Here is a 26,941-nt window from a genome sequence, read left to right on the forward strand (position 1 = left end):
CAATCAAGTGTCTGAATTTGGCTCAGGTCATGATCTCACAGTTTGTGGGTTTGAGCCCCGCGTCGGGCTCTGTGCTGACAGCTCAGAGTCTGGAGCCTGTTTGGGATTCTGTGTCTCCTCCTCTCTCTGCCCCTCCCCTGCTCATGCTGTCTCGCTCTGTCTCTCGATAATAAATAAACGTTAAAAAAATTAAAAAAAAAAAAAAAAGAAAAGAAAACCAAAGGTGGAGGCATCACAAGCCCAGACTTTAAATTATATTACAAAGCTGCAATCATCAAGACAGTACAGTACTGGCAGAGAAACAGACACAGATCAATGGAATAGAATGGAGAACCCAGAAATGGACCTACAAATATGTGGCCAACTAATCTTCGACAAAGCAGGAAAGAATATCCAATGGAAAAAAGACAGTCTCTTTAGCAAATGGTACTGGGAGAACTGGACAGAAACATGCAGAAGAATGAAAACGGACCACTTTCTTACACCAGACACAAAAATAAATTCAAAATGGATGAAAGACCTAAATGTGAGACAGAAAACCATCGAAATCCTAGAGGAGAAAATAGGCTGAAACCTCTTTGACCTTGGCCACAGAAATTTCTTATTTGACATGTCTCCAGAGGCAAGGGAAATAAAAGCAAAAATGAACTATTGGTACCTCACCTAGAGAAAAAGCTTCTGCACAGCAAAGGAAACAATCAACAAAACTAAAAAGCAACTGATGGAATGGGAGAAGATATTTGCAAACGACGTATCAGATAAAGGGTTAGTATCCAAAATTTATAAAGAACTTATCACACTCAACACCTAAAAAACAATCCAGTGAAGAAATGCGCAGAAGACATAAACAGACACCTTTCCAAAGAAGACATCCAGATGGCTAACACACATATGAAAAGATGCTCAACATCACTCATCATCAGGGAAATACAAGTCAACACCACAATGAGATACCACCTCACACCTGTCAGAATGGCTAACATGAACAACTCAGGCAACAACAGATGTTGGTGAGGACGTGGAGAAAGGGGAACCCTTTTACACTATCGGTGGGAATGCAAACTGGTGCAGCCACTCTGGAAAACAGCATGGAGGTTCCTCAAAAAATTAAAAATAGAACTACCCTACAAGCCAGCAATTGCACTACTAGGTATTTATCCAAGGGATACAGGTATGCTGTTTCGAAGGGGCACATGCACCCCAATGTTTATAGCAGCGCTATCAACAATAGCCAAAGTATGAAAAGAGCCCAAATGTCCATCAACTGATGAATGGATTAAGAAGATGTAGTTTATATATATATATACATACATATATATATATATATATATATATATACACACACACACACACACACACACACACACACACACACACACACACAATGGAATGCTACTGGGTGATGAAAAAGAATGAAATGTTACCAATGGTAAGATTCCAACGTGGATGGAACTAGAATGTATTATGCTAAGCAAAGTCAGTAAGAAAAAGACAAATATATGATTTCACTCATATGAGGAATTTAAGAAACAAAACAGATGAACAAAGGGGAAGGGAAGGAAAAATAAGATAAAAACAGAGAGGGAGGAAAACTTTAAGAGACTCTTAAATACAGAAAACTGAGAGTTGATGGAAGGGTGGTGGGTAGGGGGATGGGTTAAATGGGTGACAGGCATTACGAAGGGCACTTTTTGGGAGGAGCACTAGCTGTCATATGTATGAGATGAATCACTGGGTTCTACTCCTGAAGCCAAGACTATACACTGTATGTTAACTTCAGAATAAAAAATAAAAAATAAATTAAGAAAACACAAATATTATATCGAAGCAATCACAGAATTTAGTTTGTTCTCTGTGAAAAAGGCTAAGTTTCCTTACAGCATTTGTCACATCTTCTTTTTTAAAGTTTATTTATTTATTTTGAGAGAGAGAGAGAGAGAGAGAGAGAGAGTGAGTGAGTGTAGGGGAAGAGCAGAGAGAGAGGGGGAGAGACAGAGAATCCCAAGCAGGCTCCACGCTGTCAGCACAGTCCCCACGCCAGGGCTTATAACTCACGAACTGTGAGACGACGACCTGAGCCAAAAACAAGTGCTGGACGCTTCACCAACAGAGCCACCCAAGTGCCCCAGTGTTAGCTCTTAATAAGTGGTTGTAAAAGATGACCCTTCACCTATATTAGCTTCCTATGGTGGCTGCAAACAATGCACATTGATTCTCTTCTAGGTCATAAATCTGAAATCGGTTTCACCAGGCTAAAAGCAAGGTGTGAACAGGGCTGCATGACCTTTGAAAGTTCCAAGGTAGAATCCATTTCCTTGCCTTCTCCAGCTTCTAGAGCTGAATTCTTTGCATTTCTTTATTCATGACTTCTTCCTCCATCTTCAAAGCCAGCCATACAGCATCTCGTTTCAGTTGTCACATTGCCTTTTGCTTATGTATTAAAATTTCCCTCTGCTTCCCTTATATAAGGGCACTCCGATTTCTCGGGCCAACCACAATTATCCAGGATAATCTTCCCACCTCAATATCCGTAACTTGAATCTAAAAGTCCCATCTGCAAGAGAGAAAGTAACATCCCCACATTCGAGGGATTAGGACCTGAGTATTTGAGAAAGCCTTATTTCACCCTACCATATTACTCTATACATAGTTTGCCCAAGTAGCAGATTCCATATCTCACCAGAATATTCCTTTGTTCTGACTTCAACGTGCTTGTGAGTATTCTCTTTAAAATAATAATAGCTCTGCATTTCTGAAGTTCTAAGGACTTGTCTACATTTACTTAAATGTTGTCTTGACACTGAATTAGTAGACAGCCAAGCTACAACCATTCACGTTCTCAGGCTCTCATGATTCTACCTTAGGCATGCAAACGTCTAGGCAACTTTTGATTTTAGCATTCCCAAAATACAATCTAAAATGAAGACCGAAAGAAAATAATACTTTGCATTATCTTTTGCACTTAAAACTGTCTTTGGTTTTAAACTGATTTCTCACAGGGTCCCCAGAAAGTCATAAGGATTTTTCACTTTATAAAAAAAAGAGAAGTGCTAGAAATGATTGGATTTACTGCACATGTTACTACTGATGAGTTGCACAGAAAATTCTCAAATCAAAACAAGTACTTGGACTTCTCTTTGTTAAATATTAACAGAGAAAATATTAATGTAAGTGTTTAAAATCTTATATATTGTATGGGAAGTCTCTAGAGATTTGTCAATGGTCTCACTATCCATGAGATGTTTCTGATTATCAGAGTCCTGGTGGGGTTTTCTCCAGTGATTTAGGCAACAACACTATAGTATTATCAGACATCATTTATTACTTTTAAATATTTGGTTGCAATCTTCCTTATAAAATTTCAATCTAGCATCTTCTAGGCCAGTGCTTTTCAACTGAGGATGCACATCAGACCTACCTATTATAATGGTTATGTTTTACGTGTCAATTTTGCTAGGCTATGGTGCCGACTCATCCGGCCAAATACAAGTCTAGGTGTTGCTGTGAAGATACTTTTTAAATGAGTTTAACATCTACAATCAGTTGACTATAAGGAAAGGAAATTACCATCACACAATCAGTTGAAAGTCTAAAGAACAAAAACTGAGACTTCTTGGCAAAGAATTTGGCCACACTGTAACGTTGAAATCTGGCCAGAGTTCCCGGCCTGCTGGACTGCCTTACAGAATTAGGACTTGTTAGATCAGATAACCACATGAACCAATCACATGTATATGTACACACATGCAGAGACATAGATATATAGATATAGATATAGATATAGATATAGATATAGATATAGATATATCCTATTGGTTCAGTTTTTTTTTCTGGAGAACTCTAATGCACCAAGGAGATTTTATTAAAATCCATAAGTCTAGAACCGATTCCATACTTTTTTGAAAAAGGGTTACATCATTACGCTTACAGACACTGAGTCAAAAACTCTTTTTCTGCCTTTTCTTTTACATATGACAGAAAAAGGTAATTTCACCTGTAGTTGCACTTTTATTGTTATGCCCTCCCACAAGAGTTTTACTTATGAGAATTATCACCAAGTTGATCTCAGCCATAAGTATCTGTCTCCTCCAGTTTGTTATTTTGATTTACACTGATGCTTCCCTGAAGGCCTTATAAGCCATCTACAGCCCAGAGATTTTGCCTTCAGCAAGTAAGGATGGTCTCAGAACCATAAAAAAGGACAGTAACTTAGACACCTCAAGAATAAACTCTTAAGCACAGGCTTCTGATGTCATCACATAATCACCTTTAAGACCATGTCAGTGGACAGAGAATCTCAAAAACACCTTATTTGAGGGGGTGGGTTCATGACACAACTATTACAATGCCCAGTGGAAGAAGACCTGGATTTGCAAATTGAAAGGCCTGAACCATAAAATCAGTCCTTGATCCTAACCCTTTCTGAAATAAAACACAAGTAAAAGTTCTTGAGAGTTGTTGCTCGTGCTTACCCAGAGATCCAATAAACTCCGACATCTCTGTATCCAAGAGAGTAGCTTCTTTATCCCAGAGGAGAATATTACACACTTTCTCTCTTGAGGCTCATCTCTCAGGCTATAGTAGCGGAGGAGCCCCAACAACAGGTACGAGAACAGGACTGGCATACTCACTGTTCTACCCATTGGCCATGTGACGTTTGGAGAGTTGAGGGTCAGCTCTGGGCCAAAGTGGCCTCAGCTGTAAAATGGACACCCTAAAAAATAATTCCTGTCCTCTGTGCCCCATTTACCCACTGTCAGTACAGACTTTTCTTGGGAAAAGCTCAGACTGGTAATTGTACACCTTGAGCAGACCTCTGAAACAATTTTGTCCAACCTCCTCATTTTATAGCTGTGGAAGCTGATGCGCCCCCAAGGAAACCACACCCGTGGGAGACCAGAACCTGACTTTCCTCCCTCTTCTGGCACTCTTCTGTCCCAGTATGTCATGAAAGCTCTCTCCTCCACAGTCGAGTTGGTGAATTCCTTTCATCCTATGTGGCAGAACCCAAGCGTCCCACAACCTGCCTCCTTGCCGCAAACCGGTTTCCTTTCGATTTTGTTTAAAAAGATGCAGTGGAGAGAGATTTTCCCCGCAGCGATTTCAAAACCCTAAATACATGAAATACCAGTGTTCCGTTTTCATGAAGGACTCTGAAGCAGAAACACTAAATGAAACATCAAATACAGGTCCTATTCAAGGCCTTTCCTAGATTTGAAACCATACTCCTTAAAGAATAAGATAAAATAAATTCACTCTTACAGTGCTATTCAAATGTGACTTAGGGACTGATGTAGATCATTAAATTATGTTACTGATCAGCTACGACCGGTTCGGAAATGGTCGGCCTTTAGCGACCTTTACAGCAATCGTGGGTTTTGCCACAACACTTAAGTGAGTGGAGTCTTCTTGTTGAACAGAGTATATACTAGTTCAGATGTTGCTGAATTCGAGTGAAGAGTCAAATGTAAACTCCATTCTAGTCCTAGGAAAATAGGACCACATATCAGTTCACAATCTATCTGAACAAGAGAAAATACTGGCCCCATACCAAAGACAACTGTGAGGAGCACTGTGCTGTTCTAATCTATTGAAGGAGAGAACTTTACCCTTCAGAAAACTGGTTTTAGGATGGTGAGGATAACGAACTCAAGCAACTTTAAGAGACGGGACGGTATTGTAAAGGAGTGACGTGGGTCATACGTGAGATACAACGGCAAAGGGTGAGCACTGTGGCAAACCAGAGAGGCCCAGTAGTCACGGAACAGCAGCCAGACATCTTCATGTGACAATAAACACGTGTGTGCAGACATTTTGGCTTCACCCGAGAAGCCAGTGACTGAGGTTTTTATGTTAAAAATTCTTTATTTTAAATGCTGGCAGCTGATTAATTTTCCTGTAAATACATCACTGTAGGCCTAATGATCCCATCTGCTACCTGCATCCTGGCCACATCCTGTAGGATGTCAGATTGAGGAACTAAGGGAGCCTGGGCCTTCAAACGTCTCTGTTCCCAAAGGCTGTTCTCAGTGGGAGCCCAGCCTAATCCCCATGCCTTGTGCTCATGCCAACCCCGAGCCCACACAACCTTCCAGATTCCCCCAGACTCAACTCTTGGGCTCATCTCTTCTCACACATTATGTTTTCTGCTGTGCTGACCCGTGTCTGACCTCAGCCTGTCCTGATACACCTTTGGATCCCAGACCTAGTTTGGCAGCTACACACCCCCCAGCCCCGGACCCCAGTCACTCTGGTTTTAGTTTCCCATTCCCAACAGGGCACTGGTCGTCAACGGTGTCCTCCCTCCAGGGCCCAAGCTAGAGCTGATCCTTCCTCACCATCCTCCACCTCCTACTTTTTTGAAATGCACAAAGGGCCTAAACTTGGTGGCTCATTCTTTCCCAGGAGCAGTGATTCCCCTCTCCACCTGCCTCCCCTGAGTGGAGGATTCCTGTGCACGTGTAGGAGGGGGATTTGGCAGGGGCTGCATTTACACCCATCCTGTACTGGCCCTGGCCCCCATGTTTCCTGTGAAATCCACAAGCATAGCTGAAGCACAGTTCTTTTTTTTTAAATTTATTATTTATTGAGAGAGAGAGAATGAATGAATGAATGAATGAATATATGAATGAATCCCAAGCAGGCTCCATGCTGTTAGCACAAAGCCCAACATGGGGCTCCATCCCAAGAACCATGAGATTATGACCTGAGCTAAAACTAAGACTCAGCTGCTTAACTGGTTCAGTCACCCAGGCTCCCCTGAAGTACAATTCTTAAAGGGATGGCAGTATTGCTCTGCCTGATTGTCCCATGCCCCTGTGACCACAGAGGGCTTGCCAACACAGGGTCACTAAACCTCCAAATTCCACTTTGGACACCGGACAGTGTGAAGGAGCCCAGGAAGTCTGGCTCCCTACAGGCGTCACAGAGACCATTAGTGTGGACTACTGCATGGACTGTAAAGTGACCACCTGACCACACAGGTCTGCTAACCCAACATGGCTTATCCACCTACTCTCACCTCTCTGGCCTTAATGTTTATTTGAGAAAGAGAGAAAGAGAGAAAGAGAGAGAGAGAGAGAGAGAGAGAGAGAGAGAGAGATACCTGCTTGCTACTCAAATGAACACAGGGGTAACAGTTGAGCTTGGCTAAGGCAAAGAGGGCTTCCTGGCTCTCTACAATAAATCACAACTTGGAAAGGCAGACATCTTGACAGTGAGGTTTCTAGAACTATTTGGTTGAATGGCATTGTGGAGCAAGAAAAGTTTCTTGGATTTGTACGAGCACATATTCAAATCAGCTCTAAACACAACCCTGACACTATTATTGTCAGGACACTCCTATGAAGTAGGTAAAGGCTAAGCCAACTCCACACTTTAAAAGATGGTGGCAGGAAGCAGAGAGAGGGTGAGTCCCCAGGCAGAGGGGAGCAGAGAGGAAACCAGGCTGAGGCCCGTCTGGTTCCTGGGTGTACCTCTGGCTGCTTCCTCTGCGTGGCACTCTGTCTCTCCCCGAGGTTCAGCAGGCTGCGGTCTCACAGCCAGTGGCCCAGGCCCCCCGCCATCGCGTGAGATCCAGGCCAGGGGCACCTGGGGAAGCACGCCTAAGCACGTGGTCTACAGAAAGGGAGAGATGTGCAGCTACGCACTCAGGGCGCACCCCGTGCCGGGCGCTGCGCTGTGCGCCAGTTGACAGGCACAGAATGACTTAATCTTTGCAAAAATCCAAAGATGGGGGAACCCTTATTATCCCCATTTCACACGGGAAAGGGCTTTTCAGAGGCAACAGAGGAGTGTCCCAGATCACATGGCCACAAAGTGGTGAACTGGGATGGCCAACGCAGCTCCTCTGATCCCTTTGTCGATGCTGCCTAGGCAACTTCTGACCAGCAGTCTATGACAGTCCAGGGGGCTGCAGGGGGCAGGAGGCTGTGCTTGAGCACATAATGAACAGGAGAAAAAAAAATTTAAGTATTTAAAAAAAATTTTTTTTAATGTTTATTTTTATTTTTGAGACAGAGAGAGACAGAGCATGAACGGGGGTGGGGCAGAGAGAGAGGGAGACACAGAATTGGAAGCAGGCTCCAGGCTCTGAGACATCAGCCCAGAGCCTGACGCGGGGCTCGAACTCACAGACCGCGAGATCATGACCTGAGCTGAAGTCGGATGCTTAACCGACTGAGCCACCCAGGCGCTCCAATATTTATTTATTTTTGAGAGAGCACAAGCAGGGGAGGGGCAGAGAGAGAAAGGGAGACACAGCTGTCAGCCCAGAGCCCAACACAGGGTTGGAACTCACAGACCGCGAGATCATGACCTGAGCCGAAGTCGGAGGCTTAACTGACTGAGACAAGCCGGTGCCCCTAATTATATTGCATTTTAGAAAAACTCTCCAGTGGACTACTTGGCCAACTCTACTTTCTCTCCCCGAGGCCAAGATCTGCTGAGGCCATATTCATCGGTGTTTGCTCAGTGGGCACAGAATCAGAGAGATGGTTATAGACTGAATGCTGAATAGGGTCTGGTTCTGATGGACTTTATGTCCTTACCCTGTCAAGAATGGATACTTCTATTGTTCTAAACCTCATTTACATGGTGTGGCGGACACAGCTGCCTACTCAGTATCCATTCCTCCCCTTCTATTTTAAGAAAACACAATTTTGTTCTGGGTGGCAATGGGCCTATGTTCCCAAACTTTGCTGATTATAAAAACCACCTGGAATGTTTAAAAAACAAAATAGAAATAAAATAAAAAGACATATCTTGGGTTCCCATCCCAGACTCAGCAAATGGTAATTTGTATATTTTTCACACGCCTCCTGCCCCAGGTGACTGTAATCATCATCAGGGAAGTTTGAGGAATATTGGTCTCAGCCAATGGGGGCAATCATTCCTATGCTCAACTTTCCTAGCATTTCTGGCACCTAGGTGACCATGTGACCAATTCTGGTCAATGAGACCTGAATAAAGTCTATTAGGGAGGTTTGGGGGAAAGCTTTACCTACTATTGAAAGGAGAAATATACTCGCCCTTCTTGCTTCACCCTTCTTCTTGCCTTGAATGCAGCTATAATAGTTGGCACTACAGTAGCAGCCCAAGGGAAAGCCAAAACAATCACAGCGACATCAACTTTACTGTTGTGAGCAGCTGAAATAATGCCAGCAACTGCCTCCTTCTAATTTCTTGTTAGATAAGCAAAATAGACCCCAGCTTGTTTAACCCTATAGTCAAGTGTTTGTCCCTTGCACCAAATGCACTCCTAATCATATGATGGACACTATCAATGGATCATCTTTGATCATCTCTGTACCTCATGCTGTCAAAGCTCTCTTAAACTCACACTATGCACAATGTCTTTCAGCAAGCCATCTCACTTCTCATGACATTTTCTTGCTAACCACCTCTCATATCGCTCTTGTTCATTGCAACAATCTCAATCCTGCTACCCTTCTTCCTTCACCCATAGACAAAACCCCTCATCACTGTTTAATTAAGATGAATCACCTATTAACTCATCATGACGACTTAGAAGACCCCCCCCACCCCCCGCCTTGGCCAATGTTGATTTCTCATGGTTTACTCACGGCTTTTCCCTAAAATGAAAATGGTAAATAGTATACAATATCAACTCTTTTTGAGGTCAGTCTGCGCCCTTGCCTTTGGCCACTTCCACCCAACAAACCAAATTACACGCCTTTACCCAAGCACATATCCTAGCTAAAGGTAAAAGCATAAATATCTATACTGATAGTCAATATGCCTTTGGAGTAGCTTATGATGTTGAATGTTATGGAAACAATAGGATTTCCTTCTAGCAGAGACAAAATTAAAAATGGTCCTTATGTCCAAAATTTATTTGATGCTATACTCCTTCCAGAACCTCTGGCTGTTATTAAAGTCCCTGGTCATTCTAAGTCTGACTCTCTGGAAGCCAAAGGAAACCATCTTGCTGATGTCTCTGCAAAAACCCCATTCTTATGGGATCCATAGACCAAACCTCTGTCATGTTCCAGAAAACTGTTTCCTCTAGTGACAACCCAAGAGAATTAACTAGGGCAATACAACAAATGGCCCTTGAAAAGGAAAAATAAAATTGGGAATCTAAAGGCTATCGGTGTCAGCCAAATACTTCAATAAGTCTATACTCCCTGGCCAGTTCTGCAGCTGTGTTTTGCCATGTTACCATCCTCAGCCTTCAGGACTGGTCAAACATACAAATGTTTGAGTTGAGTAACTAAAACTCAATTAGCTAAATCAGTTGAGAGCTTCCAAATACCCTGGCCAAAAGCACTATCATCGGTTCTTATCTACTCTATTTGGGATACATAAATGTTGGTCTAGTGAAATAATTACAGAGTGGCCAATGCACTTGGATCTGACTTCTTTGGACCTACAACTGATAGAGGGAGACATGTACTGCAGTTTTACAAAGACCTGATAAAGTCTATAGAAAATAATCACGGCACACTCCTGGGAGATGAAGATATCAAATATCACACCTTACAGTCTGGAGATTCATCTATTAGAAAAGGTATCTCTAAGGAGACTGCCTTCAATGTCACACTGGAAAGGCCCCTACCAGGTGTTAATAACTAACCTCTGAGCAGCCAAATTTCAAGGAATACTCTTGAATTCATGTGTCTCATCTGAAAAAAAAAAAAAGCCCCCAAATCTGAATGGACTGGCACACCATCTGGTGACCGAACACCGAAAATGTCAAGAACTGAAGCAGACGACATCAGAAGTAGACCATGGACCAGGCCTGTATAACTTTCTTTTTTTTCTCTTCTTACTCTATGTTTAATCATGTCATTCTGGCCTTCCATTGTTTTTTTTCCTGAGCTTCCCTATTATCCTTTATGTTAGCTTTAATAAATCCTTTTAGCTCCACCTTACAAAAACTCTCTGCTTCTGCTAAAGTTACTGATTTCTGGATTTGTGTAAGAGTAAACAATACTCATGATGAGCCTGAACTGGTGGTCTGGGCACTATCTTTAGAAGGATGGCAAAACCTACCTGGCAAAGGTGTAGGATTTTCCTTTGGTACCTTTGAAACCACACGTCTTCCCTTCTGGAAAACTGGCACAAAATATTATGGTTTTCCATTGGGTATCCTCTACTCATAAGGGGATAGTCTCATTCAGGTCTGGACTCTTATCCCAAATCTTTCGCTGTTTCAAAAACAATGACAGGAATGGCAGAACTCTAGGATATCTCCCAGTCAATATTTATAACTATACTATTTTATGTGACCCAGATGAACATGAATGCACTCCTTGTTGGAATCCAGAAGAGTATATCATCTTCCCTATTAAGTTACCTCTATGGTAGGGCAATAAAAATGCAGTAAGATGGGAAAATGGGAAGTTAATATGCTCCCACTCAATGGTAATTCATTGGGAATTGACCAAAAATCTGGTAAAAGATGAAAACTTAATTCAACTTACTATTTCCCTAGAGATCTTCCAGATCCCAACCAAAATCTTATTATACTAGATCAGCTCATTTGTTAACTTCAGGTCTATAGAAATTTAAGGTGCTCATGTAACCATCCCCATAATGCTAGTAAAACAGATTATCATGTGCTCTGTATAAATGATTATTTCTGATCCTGAGATCTTTTCTTTCATACCAGGGAAAAGAATCTGGGCAAAAGGACCCAATTATGCCTTATCCTTAGAAGACATTGGGTATTTCTTTTTATGTGGAAGAAACATAGTCTATACCTACCCTCAATTGGAAGGGATTGCTGCCTTACCCTTGATACCAAAATCAGAGAAACTCTTCCCTCTACTGCTTATATACCTAATGTAGGATCTTTCTCTTATCAACTTTAAAGGATATGTCAGAACTGGAAAGGTTATAATTATTGCTGGATGCCTACATATGACCCTACAGTGGACAGAAAAGGTTTTGGCATGATTTCTCCAAAGACTTTCTTCCTTGGGTTGAAGTAGCAAAATTAAAAAAAACAAAACAAAACAATTCGCAATCTTTCTACAGTCATGCCCACCACTTTTAATGCTTCTGTCCAAGCTTTTGAATATAGCAACAGACCCAAATGGATACCCTTGCGGAAGTAATTCTACAAAACCGCAGGGCCCTAAGCCTCCTCATTACTCAGCAGGGGAAACCTGTGCCCTACTTGGAGAAGAATGTTGTCTTTATGTCAGTAAGTCAGGGAAAATAACACAAGAACTAAAAATAATGAAGGACATTATCAAGCTGCTAGCCGAAGCTGGCCAACCTCCCGGAACTCAGGACATTTTAGATCTATTAAACATAGGTAGTTGGGGAAACTGAGAAGTGCATTTCAATCGCTAGCTGTCATTGGGCTTTTTGTCCTCAGTTTAATCTTTTTAATTAAATTTCTACTGTTTTTGTATTAATAAGAAAATGTCTTCTTCCCAAATGTATGTACAAAATACAATTCTTTCCCTTTCAAAAAGCTTTTCCTGAAACTCAAATGACCATAGAAACTAAACCATTCACCTTAAAGGGACAGAATGGAGATTCCTTCCTTTTTCAATCCTCTTATTGTTCAAATGAGGCCACTGAAATTCCCTATCATTTCCTTCCTCCGTGGGAGGAGACACCTGAGGATGGGGTCCTCCTCAGCTCTGTGAGGAAAAACAATGGGGGATGGTTCTCAGCTCCATGGGAAAAGCCCCCTGAGGGCAACTCTCCTCAGCTCCATACAACCCACCCATAAAGAATTATACTGTTGACAAAGGGTAACAAATACACCTGAAGGACATAACTGATCAGTAACATTTTCTGTGAAAGACCTTGACCAAACAGGGGAAATGTGAAAAAACTTCAACTGAAAACAGTCAGAGGATACAAAGTGGAGAATCTCACGCATGTGCCCTAAGGAAAACAAAATTAAGGACTGACAGACTGCTTTCCCGTAAATGCCTGGTTTACAAAACAAACGCAAAATTGGTAATATTGGAATTTTCCTAAATGATAGAGAAGTCATCAGGGGTTGCTTCATATCAGCCTTGGAAAGTTCTGTTTATGGTTTCCAGAGGCATGAACAAGATAGGACCCAGGTCACCTGGTCTTGCAAAATGACCTGAGATGCGCTTTGTTTGTATGGCTGGACTGGTTTTGTCTGCCTGGGTAATTTTTAACGCTGGTCTCTACTTGTTTGGATTTTAACAGATTCCAAGTGAACTCTTCCCTCTTTACATTCCCTGCCCAGAAATACAGCCTACTCGGGCAGACTTGCCTGTCGCTTGCTATAGTTTGTGTGTCCCAAATTATAGTTCCTTGGCTATTCCCAAATAAACTCATATTTATGATTTTGAGCTTGCCCCTTTAGGTCAACAAAGACCATCTTCATTTTCAAAACCCTGAGGAAAAATACTGGATCTACCTGTAAAAAGCAAATAGGCCATCACCACATCTGGTTTCTTGCTGGGTCCCTGTCACACAGAGAAACAACGAACTGGGAAAAGGGTATAGTGGCACGTAGAGGACTCACCTTGGTCAATGCCCGTTCTAGGTATAAGTCTTTAGAGAAAGGATGCTGCTAAATTTATTGAGTGCCTACTGTCCATCTGGAGCTATGGGGGGCTACACATAAATGTTAATATACCAAGGTTCAAAACCTCAACTTAAGGGCCTGATATGTCTTAAGAATCATAGTCACACTGAGGTAACCTAAATAAGGGAGACAGCTGTGATATGCAAATACCCTGTGACCCGGCCATAAATTAAGCCATTTTACCATCTAGCCTAGAATACAGGCAGAAAGAAGTTAATGCTTAAGGAAGTAAAATTAGTAAGTGATTTATTTTTTAAAATTTCAATTTCAGTGTTACCGTAAATACGTATTTTTTCAGCTTATTAAGGCTTTTAACTCATTTTTGCTTATCTATATAGTAAAATTTACCAGAAACCTGGTTTTCATTTACCTATGATATTAATATTTGGGAGGAGTTATTTCCCCTCTGCATATCAAAGTTTTTCACTTGTGTCTTAGGCGTGTAGAGGTTTTCTTAAAATCTGGTTCAACCTGGGGCGCCCGGGTGGCTCAGTCGGTTAAGTGTCTGACTTCAGCTCAGGTCATGATCTCACGGTTTGTGAGTTCGAGCCCCGCGTTGGGCTCTGCGCTGACAGCTCAGAGCCTGGAGCCTGCTTCAGATTCTGTCTCTCTCCCTCTCTCTGCCCCTTCCATGCTCATGCTGTTTCTCTGTCTCTCAATAATAAATAAATGTTAAAAAAAAATTTAAATCTGGCTCAACCAAAACCTGCCCTCAATTTGATGTGAGAGTAGTCCAAAGGTTAGATAACTGTGTTAATTGAAATGCTGAGATACGAATTACAACTTTAAGAAGATAACAGAGTGCTCTTGAATCCGTCATTTATCACAAAGTTCTTACAACCAAGGGTCTCAGCTGGTTTAGAACTATCACTGAATGACAGAGGCAAAATCCAAAGAGGCCCAGATTCTGGCAGGTGTTATTTTCAGCCAGCAGCAAGCTGTATTTTTCCAAAATGGTCATAGCAATGAATTTCTAGAACTCTACCATTCTCCATCGAGAACCAAAGTTTCCTCCCCTCCCCTTCCTTTGGACTTCGATGGGATGCCTGTCTGCTTCAACAAAGAAAACATAGCTGAAGTAATGTCACATGAATCCCAAGGGTGGAATCACAAAAAGTGATACTCTTTCACCTGCCCTTTCTCACTCCCAGGACACTGACCTTGAAAGCAGCCACCATGCTGTGAGGAGGCCCAAACTAACCCACATGGATAGATGAAATGGACAAGATCTGAGGCTTTCAGCAACAGTCAGCATCAACCATAAGTAATGTGAGTGAATGAGCCCTCGATGGATTCTAGCCCCTCATCTTTGAGCCACCCTAACTAATGTACAGTGGAGCACAGGTGAGCCCTTCTGGGCCCTGTGCAAATTGCAGAGTCATAAGCAAAATAAACACTTATTATTTTAACTAAGTTTTGAGCTTAGTAATTGGAACACAGACCCAGAATTTAATGCACATGCATGTGCATTCACCTGAATTTCACCTGAAACAAAATAAACTTTGTGTTTACCTCCCACTTTGATCACCAAATGCAGGCAGAAATAAAAAAATATATATATACATACATCTTCCAATGGTTATGTGCTGCTGCAGGGTGCTTATATACAGCTGCAGAGTCAGCTGGGGAGCAGAGCCCAGGAAAGCCTGGATCACTGATGCTCGGCTGAATGCAGATCGGTGGGTGAAGAGCTTGCCCTCTGCCTGGCCCACTTCTTTCTCGATTTCTTCTGAGAAGCCATTTTTGGGCATCTGTCGCTTCTTGGTGATGCTGACATAAGGCTCTTCCATGTGGCTTGATTGACAATAGATGCAGAAGACTTCAAAACACCTGGAAACAAATCATCAAGTCATGATAATCAGAGACAGACAGGATTCTGTCTTTTCTCAGCTACCCTGCTGAGATTCTCAAGGCTTTGACTTGGCTACTCTGAAGGATATCCCCTTCTCTAGAATCATCCACTCCAAGGAGTTCTAAGCAAGCAGGCAGTCCTCTTGTGGCCCTCCAGCAGGTCAACTGGAAATGAGTGTGAACCTAATTGAGAGATGACACCAAAGGCCAGTGAGGCAAGGAAACCAAGTAGGAAATGGGCTCCAGAGCCAGAGAAGAATGTTCTATTTTCCTTCATGACCCTTACTAGCTGTGCAGCCCTGGGCAATTCCTTTAACCCTTGAATCCTTCCTCTCAATTATAAAGCAGAGGTAATACTTACTTTGCCACACTATTACGGAAATAATACAGTATATGGGCATGTATGTTTGTGTGTGTATACACATATATGTATATGTGTGTGTGTATGTATATTTCCACATCCAGTAGATGCTCCTTATTGCCTCCGTTAAGGCAGTAGCTATGGTTGGGAGATCCCCTAGCACAAAGCTGCTTGCCATCTAGCACTTCCCTAAAAGACTGCAATATATTACCTAGCTCTCTGCTCTCATAAACCTTTATGGGACATGACTAAAGTCAATCATTCCTGGAGGTCTGTCCCCCTTACTTACGGAATAAGTACTTACTTACTTATGGAATAAGCCTGCCCTAGGGATGGAGCCTTAAAAAGTCACCTTTCTAGATTGAGTACCTGGCTTCTAAGATTAGATTTTCCTCTCTAGGTAATGATATGGATACCAATTTGATGTGTGATTTATTTCGAAGTGCGCACACACGCACGCACACACACACACGCGTGCGTGCAAATGGATTGATGACTCGATCAAAGAATGGATGGATGTGTGAAGCAAAATGTTAACTGTAGAACCTAGGTGGTGAGTACTTGGGTGTTCACAGTACAATGCTTTCAAGTTGTCTTCTGTATATTTGAAAATCTTCATAATAAAATGCTAAGGAAAATGGTTTTTTCTCAGGAATAAGAAAAATGCTTGTGGCCTTAGGTTTAAAAATTGCTAAAGGATGTTTTTTTCTCCAAACACGCATTTCTATAACCACCTTATAATGCTGCCGAAAGATTTTATGGCTTCATCTATTTTACTGAATGCTGTTAACTTTGTACTCTCACCCGAGGCAACTATGGCAACAAGAATATGTTTATAATTTTAAATAATAAAACTTGACGTAAGAAAGGAAGTGCAAGAGCCTCTCTGGTGAGTATGAAGTAGACATATTTTATGACCATTACCTTTGTTCATTTGTTCCTGGGATAAAGAAGGTGCACAGCTGTTTGTTTGGAGGGGGAAAGGGGGAAGAGGGAGACAGAGAGAAGGGGAGGGGGAGAGGGAGAGGGAAAGAGAGGGGGAGAAGCAGAGAGAGGGGGAGAGAGGGGGAGAGAGGGGGAGAGAGGGGGAGAGAGGGGGAGAGAGGGGGAGAGAGAGGGGGAGAGAGAGGGGGAGAGAGAGGGGGGGGAGAGAGGGGGAGAGAGAGGGGGAGAGAGAGGGGGAGAGAGAGGGGGAGAGAGAGGAGGAGAGAGAGAGGAGGAGAGAGAGAGGAGGAGAGAGAGAGGGGGGAGAGGGAGGGAGGGAGAGAGAGGGGGGAGAGGGAGGGAGGGAGAGAGAGGGGGGAGAGGGAGGGAGGGAGAGAGGGGGGAGAGGGGGGAGGGGAGGGGGAGGGGGAGGGGGAGGGGGGAGGGGGAGGGGGAGAGGGGAGGGGGAGGGGGAGAGGGGGGAGAGGGGGGGAGAGGGAGGGAGAGGGAGGGAGAGAGAGGGGGAGAGGGAGGGAGAGAGGGGGGAGGGAGGGAGGAGAGAGAGGGGGGAGGGAGGGAGAGAGAGGGGGAGAGGGAGGGAGAGAGAGGAGGGAGGGAGGGAGAGAGAGGAGGGAGGGAGGGAGAGAGAGGAGGGAGGGAGGGAGAGAGAGGAGGGAGGGAGGGAGAGAGAGGAGGGAGGGAGGGAGAGGGGGAGGGAGGGAGGGAGAGGGGGAGGGAGGGAGAGAGAGGGGGGAGGGAGGGAGGGAGAGGGGGAGGGAGGGGGAGAGAGGAGGGAGGGAGGGAGAGAGAGGAGGGAGGGAGGGAGAGAGAGGAGGGAGGGAGGGGAGAGAGGAGGGAGGGAGGGAGAGAGAGGAGGGAGGGAGGGAGAGAGAGGAGGGAGGGAGGGAGAGAGAGGAGGGAGGGAGGGAGAGAGAGGAGGGAGGGAGGGAGAGAGAGGAGGGAGGGAGAGAGAGGAGGGAGGGAGGGAGAGAGAGGAGGGAGGGAGGGGAGAGAGGGAGGGAGGGAGGGAGAGAGGAGGGAGGGAGGGAGAGACAGGAGGGAGGGAGGGAGAGACAGGAGGGAGGGAGGGAGAGACAGGAGGGAGGGAGGGAGAGACAGGAGGGAGGGAGGGAGAGACAGGAGGGAGGGAGGGAGAGACAGGAGGGAGGGAGGGAGAGACAGGAGGGAGGGAGGGAGAGACAGGAGGGAGGGAGGGAGAGACAGGAGGGAGGGAGAGAGAGAGGAGGGAGGGAGAGAGAGAGGGGGGAGAGGGAGGAGAGGGGGGAGAGAGAGGAGGGAGGGAGAGAGGAGGGAGGGAGAGAGGAGGGAGGGAGAGAGAGAGGGGGAGAGGGGAGGGAGGGAGAGAGAGGGGGGAGAGGGAGGGGGGAGAGGGAGGGAAGGAGAGAGAGGGGGGAGAGGGAGGGAGAGAGGGGGGAGAGGGAGAGGGAGAGAGGGGGGAGAGGGGAGAGGGGGGAGAGGGAGGGAGGGAGAGAGAGGGGGGAGAGGGAGGGAGGGAGAGAGAGGGGGGAGAGGGAGGGAGAGAGGGGGGAGAGGGAGAGGGAGAGAGGGGGGAGAGGGAGAGGGAGAGAGGGGGGAGAGGGAGAGGGAGAGAGGGGGGAGAGGGAGGGAGAGGGAGGGAGAGAGAGGGGGAAGAGGGAGAGGGAGGGAGAGAGAGGGGGGAGAGGGAGGGAGAGAGAGGGGGGAGAGGGAGGGAGAGAGAGGGGGAAGAGGGAGAGGGAGGGAGAGAGAGGGGGGAGACGGAGGGAGAGAGAGGGGGGAGAGAGAGGGGGGAGAGGGAGGGAGAGAGAGGGGGGAGAGGGAGGGAGAGAGCGGGGGGAGAGGGAGAGAGCGGGGGGGAGAGGGAGGGAGCGGGGGGAGAGGGAGGGAGAGAGAGCGGGGAGAGGGAGGGAGAGAGAGGGGGGAGAGGGAGGGAGGGAGAGGGGGGAGAGGGAGGGAGGGAGAGAGGGGGGAGAGGGAGGGAGGGAGAGAGAGGGGGGAGAGGGAGGGAGAGAGGGGGGAGAGGGAGGGAGAGAGAGGGGGGAGACGGAGGGAGAGAGAGGGGGGAGACGGAGGGAGAGAGAGGGGGGAGAGAGAGGGGGGGAGAGGGAGGGAGAGAGAGGGGGGAGAGGGAGGGAGAGAGAGGGGGGAGAGGGAGAGGGGGAGAGGGGGGGAGAGGGAGAGAGGGGGGAGAGGGAGAGAGGGGGGAGAGGGAGAGAGGGGGGAGAGGGAGAGAGGGGGGAGAGGGAGAGAGGGGGGAGAGGGGGAGAGGGGGGAGAGGGGGAGAGGGGGGAGAGGGGGAGAGGGGGGAGAGGGAGAGAGGGGGGAGAGGGAGAGAGGGGGAGAGGGAGAGAGGGGGAGAGGGAGAGGGGGGGAGAGGGAGAGAGGGGGGAGAGGGAGAGAGGGGGGAGAGGGAGAGAGGGGGGGAGGGAGAGAGGGGGGAGAGGGAGAGAGGGGGGAGAGGGAGAGAGGGGGGAGAGGGAGAGAGGGGGGAGAGGGAGAGAGGGGGAGAGGGAGAGAGGGGGGAGAGGGAGAGAGGGGGGAGAGGGAGAGAGGGGGGAGAGGGAGAGAGGGGGGAGAGGGAGAGGGAGGGAGAGAGAGGGGGGAGAGGGAGAGGGAGGGGAGGGGGAGAGGGAGGGAGAGGGAGGGAGAGGGAGGGAGAAGGAGGGAGAGAGAGGGGGGAGAGGGGGAGAGAGAGGGGGGAGAGAGAGGGGGGAGAGGGGGAGAGAGAGGGGGGAGAGGGAGAGAGAGAGGGGGGAGAGGGAGAGAGAGAGGGGGAGAGGGGGAGAGGGAGAGAGAGGGGGAGGGGGAGGGAGAGAGAGAGAGGGGGAGAGGGAGGGAGAGAGAGGGGGGAGAGGGGGAGAGGGAGGGGAGAGAGGGGGAGAGAGAGGGGGAGAGAGAGGGGGAGAGAGAGGGGAGAGGGAGGGAGGGAGGGAGAGAGGAGGGAAGGGAGGGAGGGAGGGAGAGAGGGATGAAGGAGCAGGGGAAGCAGGTTTGTCTGCTACACTTTGTCCAATGGGGTCACCGCCACCTTAATATAATACATAAAAACAGGTAAAATGGCCTGGGCCAATTTGTTCAACTGAAAATAATGAAATTCAGGTTATGAGTTCAAGTCCAGATAATCTAACTGAATTTTCTCTGGGCAAAACCTCCAATCTATGAGAACTGTTTGAGGCCTAGCAACTTCACACAACAAGGAGAAGACAGTAAACTGACCATCATCTTAATTCTCAAATATGTGATGAATGCAGACATACTCTGCTAGTGCTGTGGGGAATGCAAAGACAGCTGGGGTACCCCTGCCTCATTCCGACGTGTTCACAATCTAAATGGAAAATGGCACATATATTAATAAGGATAATAATGTATACAACTAATATTTATATAGCACTTTCAGTTTATAAAATATTTCTGATAAATTAACTCAGAAAGCCTAATGCAAGAATTTGAATCATAGCATTATTTGTAATGGCAGTTCTGGGAATACTCTAAGGGTCCCCAAATAAAATAATTCAATAAGTCATAATACATGTAGTCAATGAAGTATTACCCAGTCCTTAAAATTGATGGTATAGACACACATGTACTAATGCATAAAAATGTTTACTATATTTTATAAGTGAAAGGAGTAAATTAGAATGGAATATATATAGAAAATTCCATTTTTTATAAAAAGAAAATTACATATATAAAAAATATATATAAATCACACATACACATACACACTAGAGTGCTTGAACTGGCTCATACTGACTCAACAAACTGTTAAGTGGTTAGGAATCATGTGAGCCTGTTGTTAAAAAACTGGTAGCTTGAGGGCTGGCTGGGTGGGTCATTCGGTTGAGCGTCCGACTTCGGCTGGTGTCATGATCTCACGGTTTGTGGGTTTGAGCCCCACGTCAGGCTCTGTGCTGACAGCTTGGAGCCTGGAGCTTGCTTCGGATTCTTTGTCTCCCCCTCTCTCTGCCCCTTCCCTGCTCACACTCTCTCTCTCAAAATATAAACATTAAAAAAGAAAACCAGTAGCTTGAAATAGGCCATGATGGGAGTATTTACATCACAGAAATCAGCAAACACTGCAATTCAGGGCTTTTCCCCCCAAGAGAGAGTTTGCCAGCTTACCACTATAAAAATATTAGTAAGTACATATAGGAAAATGTTAAAAATTGTTCTCTTTAGGCAAATTAGAGGGTTTTTGTAAATTGTGCTTATCTGTTTTCTGCTCTTCTGTCCTTTAAACAATGAATATGCTTCACCTGAAAAAAATCAAGCTTAGAATTTTTAAACACTAAACAACCAACCAACACCAGCACATGCTAAGAGGTGAATGAATGAAAATGAAGGTTCAGAGGAGAAAGCAATTCTCTTGATGTTGAGGGTGCTGTTTTAAACAGAAAGCATGTGCAGAATTGTTGACAAACTGAAACCTTAGTGTATCCATTGATAGACAACAGAAAGTCCCAGAATGGCTAATCACAGAGGTGGCCCTGAAGCCCAGATGGACACCCTCACAACCCACTGTATTTCCCAATCACTACATTTATCTTAGCACAGACTTTTTTTTTTAACACATAGTAAGTGTTTGATAAATTTGTATATGATGCTGAGACTTCACTACTTGCCACTACCTGGTTAAGAAAACTGATAAGAAACAAACTACCATTCTTCTTGGAACTCTGCAAGGCTCATCTAATTACTCCAAAAAGAAATTGTTTTTTTGCTTGAGAGATGGTCTAAATACGGCTGTAAATTAAGTATTTTCATCGAAATTGTTCAAGGTTGCTTTTCAGTATCATATAGACCAAGGGTTGGCAAACATTTTCTGTAAAGTATTTACAAAGAGTAAATATTTTAGGCTTTGCAGGCCACAGTCTGTATTGCAACGACTCAACTCTGCCACCGTGGTGCAAAAGTGGCCATACACAATACGTTAAATGAATGGGCATGGTTGTGTTCCAATAAAACTTTATTTACAAAAAGAGACAGTAGGGGGATTTGGCCTGTGAGGCATAGTCTGCCGGCCCATAATGTAGATAATCAGTAGGTGGATCCATTTTTTTCACTTTATCCCATTTTCAGGCATCACAGTGGAAGGAGTTTATTCCTTAGCTGAAACCATGCTTGTTCGTGTCTGCGCAAATAACCTGTGGTACTGGAGACCCACTAAAGCAGTTAGTAAAAAACACGTTTTCAAAAGAAATACTGACTATGATTTCCTACACACCATGTTATTTCCTACACGTACATGCTCTATGACGTGACACAAGAATCAAACTGGGTAAACAAAGTGCCATGTGACCTTTGAAAAGCCACTTGCATGATCTCCCTGAGCCTCAATGTCTCAACTGTAACAAAAAAGATAATGACAATTAAGTCACAGGGTTTTACAGTGGATGGAGTTATATACTGTATGTAAAAGCACTTTGCAAACAAAAAAAAGTTCTTCAAAATCAGACTATTATTTTATAAAGTCTTGTGAAAGCTTATTACAGAAATAAATACTATGTTCTATACAAAATTACTGGAAATTCACAGCTTTCATTCTTATAAACCCAGATTTTCATGTACCATTTTCCCCTCATTTTACCAGTAAACAAAAATGGAGAAAAACTGCTTGCACTTGAAACTTGTTTATATTTATTCCTTCTCCCAATAATTTTATAAAATTAACATAATTGTAAAAGAATGATAAGTTCTGTTGTTGTTATGAAGTTCCCCCCACTTTGGTTTTCCAGAATATCTATTTATCATTCACAAAAGACTTCCCTTAAAATAAAAAAAGAAATTCAAGATGCTGTTCACTGCTCATATCATTCAAACCCAGCCTTAATAAGGAAACAACCAGACAAACTTCAACTACAGTTTTAAATAGAAGACTGATAAATGAACTATGGTCCTCTCCTAGTGCTTCTCTAAAGGAAAGAAGGAGCGGGGCCTAGTTTTTAGTCTTCAGCCCATAATCATTACAGTGTAATGTGGGATTGAGTGAACTCAAAAACAACATCTCACCTGAAAAGAACCTGAGTTTGTCTAGTTAGTACCTAACCAAAAATAAACAGAGTTAATTTTCCAAAAGCAATTTCAAAGTATGACTAAGTCAAATCAATAAAGATGGTAAAGAAACATACCATGACTTTCCTTTGTCTCTGGGGGAAATAATTTTGATCTTTAAGTAAAGCTGACATCTTGGAGTTATAAAAGAATCAAACTGTCAGCAGGAAAAACTTCCAATAAGATATTAAGTCATGCTAATATACAACCGCAAATTGCTTTTCACATAATCTGGAAGCTAAGAGGGTTGGAACCACATTTTGTGTATCTCAGCTCTAGGATCATGGGTCCAAGATCTCCTTGAAATAAATCAGCTGCATTAGAATGAGAGAGTCCTTGCTGATAGAAGGAGGTTGTTTGTTGCTTTATTTTCTGTTTTATTTTATTTGTCCCCCAAGAGGATAATGACTCATTTAGAATTTTCTGTCAACAGAGGTCTTTTTATGGTGTTGCAACTTTTTATATAGCTGAGAAGTTATCTCTTCAAAGCACCAAACTTTTTTTAAATAAAGTTGAAATATTTTTACTATAAAATCTGAAAAATGTAGAGAAGTATAAAATAAATGAAAAAAATGATGCACTTTTCTATATTTTTCAGGAGAAAATTAAAACCACCCTTAAATGCATCATCCAGAAATTACCACTCTCTGCAACCTGGTATATTTCCTAGAGCTCAGGTTTATATGTGCCATCCTATTTTTATACATATTATGTCATTAGCTTTGTCTTGGATCACTCTTTGTATTCAGAAATATTTTAAATGGCAGTAATGGTAGAGATCACTCACCCGGATAGCTATTTACGTTGTGTGTGTGTTTTTTTTTTTAATTTTGCCAAGATGACCAAACTTACTTAATTTAAGATGGAAGTTACTGGTAAAACATACTCCACAATCTTCTGCTTTCTTTCACAGAGAGCAGGGAACATAATTAACCGAACTCCATTTCTAAGAAGCCTTGTGAATGTGGCCTGGGGTGTCATTTTCCTCATCTATAAAATGGGAACAGTGACATCTACTTCAAGGTGAGGATTCAATGTACTGAGGGATATAAGTACCTACCTGAGTGGTTTGCCACTCAGCACAAGGAGCCCTGAGAAACATCAGTCCCCCTTTATCTGTCACTTCATTTAAACGTGAGCAATGAGTTTTCTTTTCCCAGGTGAGGTTAATAAATGATGAGTGCCTTGCCCAAAATCAGATCCCATTGATTTTACTGAGCAGGATTACAGTCAGGATGCTGTAGCCTACTTGGCCAGAGACGACTAATTCCTCACTAAATGGCTCCAAACAGCACGACTTTAAAAATTCTCCTCTCTCTCTCTCTCTCCCCTTTCCCACCACCCCCCAACCCTTCTCTTGCTCTTAGATGGCAGTAGCAACGTCTTAGTCCTGCTTATGTACCGGTTTCTCTTCCCTTCTAGGATTCTGTGGCTTCTGGAGGCTGGGAAACTTGTTAACCAAGTTTGTCCTGATTGTGTGTGAACCCCAAGTCAGTATCGTTGAGTGTAGGTAGGGATAGCTGTATTTAATACGAGGTGTGAAGTTTTATAATAGGGCTCTCTGAAATCTATCTTGCCACTGGACTTTTTTTTTTTTTTTTTTGGTCTATGTGTGTGTTGGGGGTGGGGTGAGGGTGGGGAGATAGTGCCTGGTAGGAAAGGTTCCTGGCTAGCTGAATTTTCTGGTAGCTGAGCTGTGGCCTTTCTAGCTCTTCCAATTCCTTTATCACCTATGTCTAAATTCAGTCTTAGAAACTGCTTTCTAATCCAGATAAAAATCCTTTGTTTTGCGTTTCCTACAGGGTTGAAAGCCGTCAAAACAACACATTTTAAACTCTCTTCATGGTCCTTAGATCTGCCAGAGTCTACCTCATTACCATGCAGTCTACTTGCTCTGTGTTAATAAAAATTAATTTCCAGAAATGTCACTAATAGTTTTTCTTAACGCACTGCAACTTTCTGTCTTCATGGCACACTATGTTCCAGCTTCAACGACTGTGTTTTAAGTTAGGCAAGGCCGGAAGGCATGTCTACAACCCTGTACGTTTCTACACCAAGAGAACGATGCGTGGATTTCTAGAACTCGGTATGAGAAGTAGATTAATATTTGCAAAGTGCTCAGAACAGTGTCCGGCACACAGTAAACTCCACGTGTTTGGCAAATTAAAGAATCTGCACACGCTTTTTGCTCTAAAGGCGATTTGGCCCACACACTTCTCAAGGGTTTGTCACGACACAAGCCAATCTTGCCAGAGCCCACCCGACCCCAGAGAAGGCTTGCATTTCATGAGGTCCAACCACCTGCAATTGCCATTTCTGTTGGTCAAGTGCAGTTGAATATTGGCAATGCCCTACTCGAGAACCTAACAGGAACGCGGTCCGCCCCAGCTTTATTCCCACTCTCCCCGGATCCCGTCGCATTCGCGTGACTGGAACTGTGGGGCCCAGGAGCAGGGCGGGCCGGCCTGGGCCCGGCGCCGGGTCCAGCCACCCGCTCCTCCCGGAAGGCCGACCCCTCCGCCAGGGCAGTGGGGGAGGGGGCCGGGGACCCGCACGCACCTGAAGAGCGGCCCGAGTTGCAGCAGGTGCAGCAGCAGCACGAGCGGGCGGTCGCGGCTGAAGTCGCGGTGCACGAAGAGGAGCGTGAGCTGCACGAGTGCGCAGGGCAGCAGCGAGAAAAGCAGCGTCAGCGCCTGCCACATGCCGTCCCCGCCCGAGCGATAGGTGCTGCTCAGGTACAGCGCCGCCGTCGTCTCGGCCACGAACAGGAACACGGACGCCAGCACGGAGCCCGGGAATTTCATCTCCGCGCGTCAGCGGCGCGCACCGGCAGCGGACGCAGTAGCGGCGGCGGCGGCGGTTGCCCGAGGGGCTCCGGACATATGCCCGGCCCCGAACTCTCCCGCGCTCCGCGCAGCCCGCCGAGGGCACGGGGCTGGCCCAGAGGCCGGAGCGCTGGAGCTGGGCCTGGGGGCGACGGGCCGGGCCGGGCCGGGGTGGGGCGGGGAGCGCGGCCCCGCTGAGACACGCCCACGCGCACGGTGCGCCGCCCGCGCGTCGCGGTGCCCGCTGCGTCTCTGCGGCGACCGACCTCAGGCTAGCCGCGAACTCGCGTCCCAAGACCGCTGTTGCCGCAGCCCCAACGGCTGCGGCGGGCCCAGCTGGCCCCGCGCTCAGCCTCTGGGTCCTAGAGCCCTTGTCCCCAGCTCCGGATCGCATCCCTTTGAAAAACTGCAACCAATGGGGCCCAGACGCCTTTACATCCCAGTCTCTATTTTGTGGGCCTGGGGAACGCCTAATTCCTCAAAGGACCAGCGTTTCCGGTCACTTAAAAATAACCAGACCACAGAGATGCTTTTCAAAGTACAAGTGTAAAGTCATGTACCCAGGATTCACCATTTCAATGGGCCGAATAAGCGTGCCCTTCAGTCTTCCAGACACAGTGGTGTAAAACATTGCATCCAGTGGTGAAGGAGCATCAGACAATCCTTCGAAGCCACTACCTTCTCTCCCAGAAAAACTGCCTACAGAATGTATTCCTTTCTAACTATGACTAACACAGAGTGAAAACCAGGACCTAATAAGGAAATGGTTTTCTAGCCCAAGGCATACCTCTGCTTGCTAGTGTGTGCCAGGCCGGGACTAACATAATTCCTTTTCACTCACTGAGCTTGTGACAACCTTGTGAATGTCGGGATGGGCTCAGCCCACCCTTGTCCCTCAGAGTTTAAGCAACTCGCTAAATCTCTCTGGAACTCCGGTCCTAACCTGTTCCATAAGGGATCAGACCTTAATAATGACAAGGTTCCTTTCCCTGCTGAAATTAGGTGATTCCATCAATCATAAGGCATATCTGGCATTTTTCTACTTAGGAAAATGTTGTCAACACAAATAGAATATGAACATTCAGAAGAAATCAAGACAAAAATGGTAGAGGGAGAGAACGCACAGAACTGTTTTTCTTCATTCTTGTGTGGCATAGGAAAATCTATTTACAAGGGTTAAGAGGAAGATTCAGCCGACAGCTGAGAGGTAGCAGGCCCATTCTCTAAAAGGATTACTAATATCTATTTATAGAACCCAGCAGGCCACCATGCCCTGGATCAAGATACATACACAGTCACAAATACAGAATAGACAGCAACACTCCGCAGAATATTTGTGTAATATTTTATTTGACACTGTCTTAAGCTTTAAAGGAG

The 26,941-nt window shown here is 45.2% G+C and overlaps 1 protein-coding gene across 1 annotated transcript in view; it reads right to left on the reverse strand.

The window, feature by feature from the left end:
* XK (X-linked Kx blood group antigen, Kell and VPS13A binding protein) overlaps positions 1-25,954 on the reverse strand; it is a 64,558-nt gene extending 38,604 nt beyond the window's left edge. Inside the window, exons 1-2 of the mRNA XM_081793522.1 lie at positions 25,299-25,954; positions 15,120-15,382 (exon numbers count right to left, since the gene is read on the reverse strand). Of these exons, the coding sequence (XP_081649648.1) occupies positions 15,120-15,382; positions 25,299-25,543 (508 nt within the window). The 5' untranslated portion in view covers positions 25,544-25,954. The remainder of the gene's footprint in view (positions 1-15,119; positions 15,383-25,298) is intronic.
* Positions 25,955-26,941: the final 987 nt, after the last annotated feature.

The sequence above is a fragment of the Panthera onca genome, chromosome X, assembly GCF_046562875.1.
Source record: "Panthera onca isolate mPanOnc1 chromosome X, mPanOnc1 haplotype 2, whole genome shotgun sequence".
Lineage (NCBI taxonomy): Eukaryota > Metazoa > Chordata > Mammalia > Carnivora > Felidae > Panthera > Panthera onca.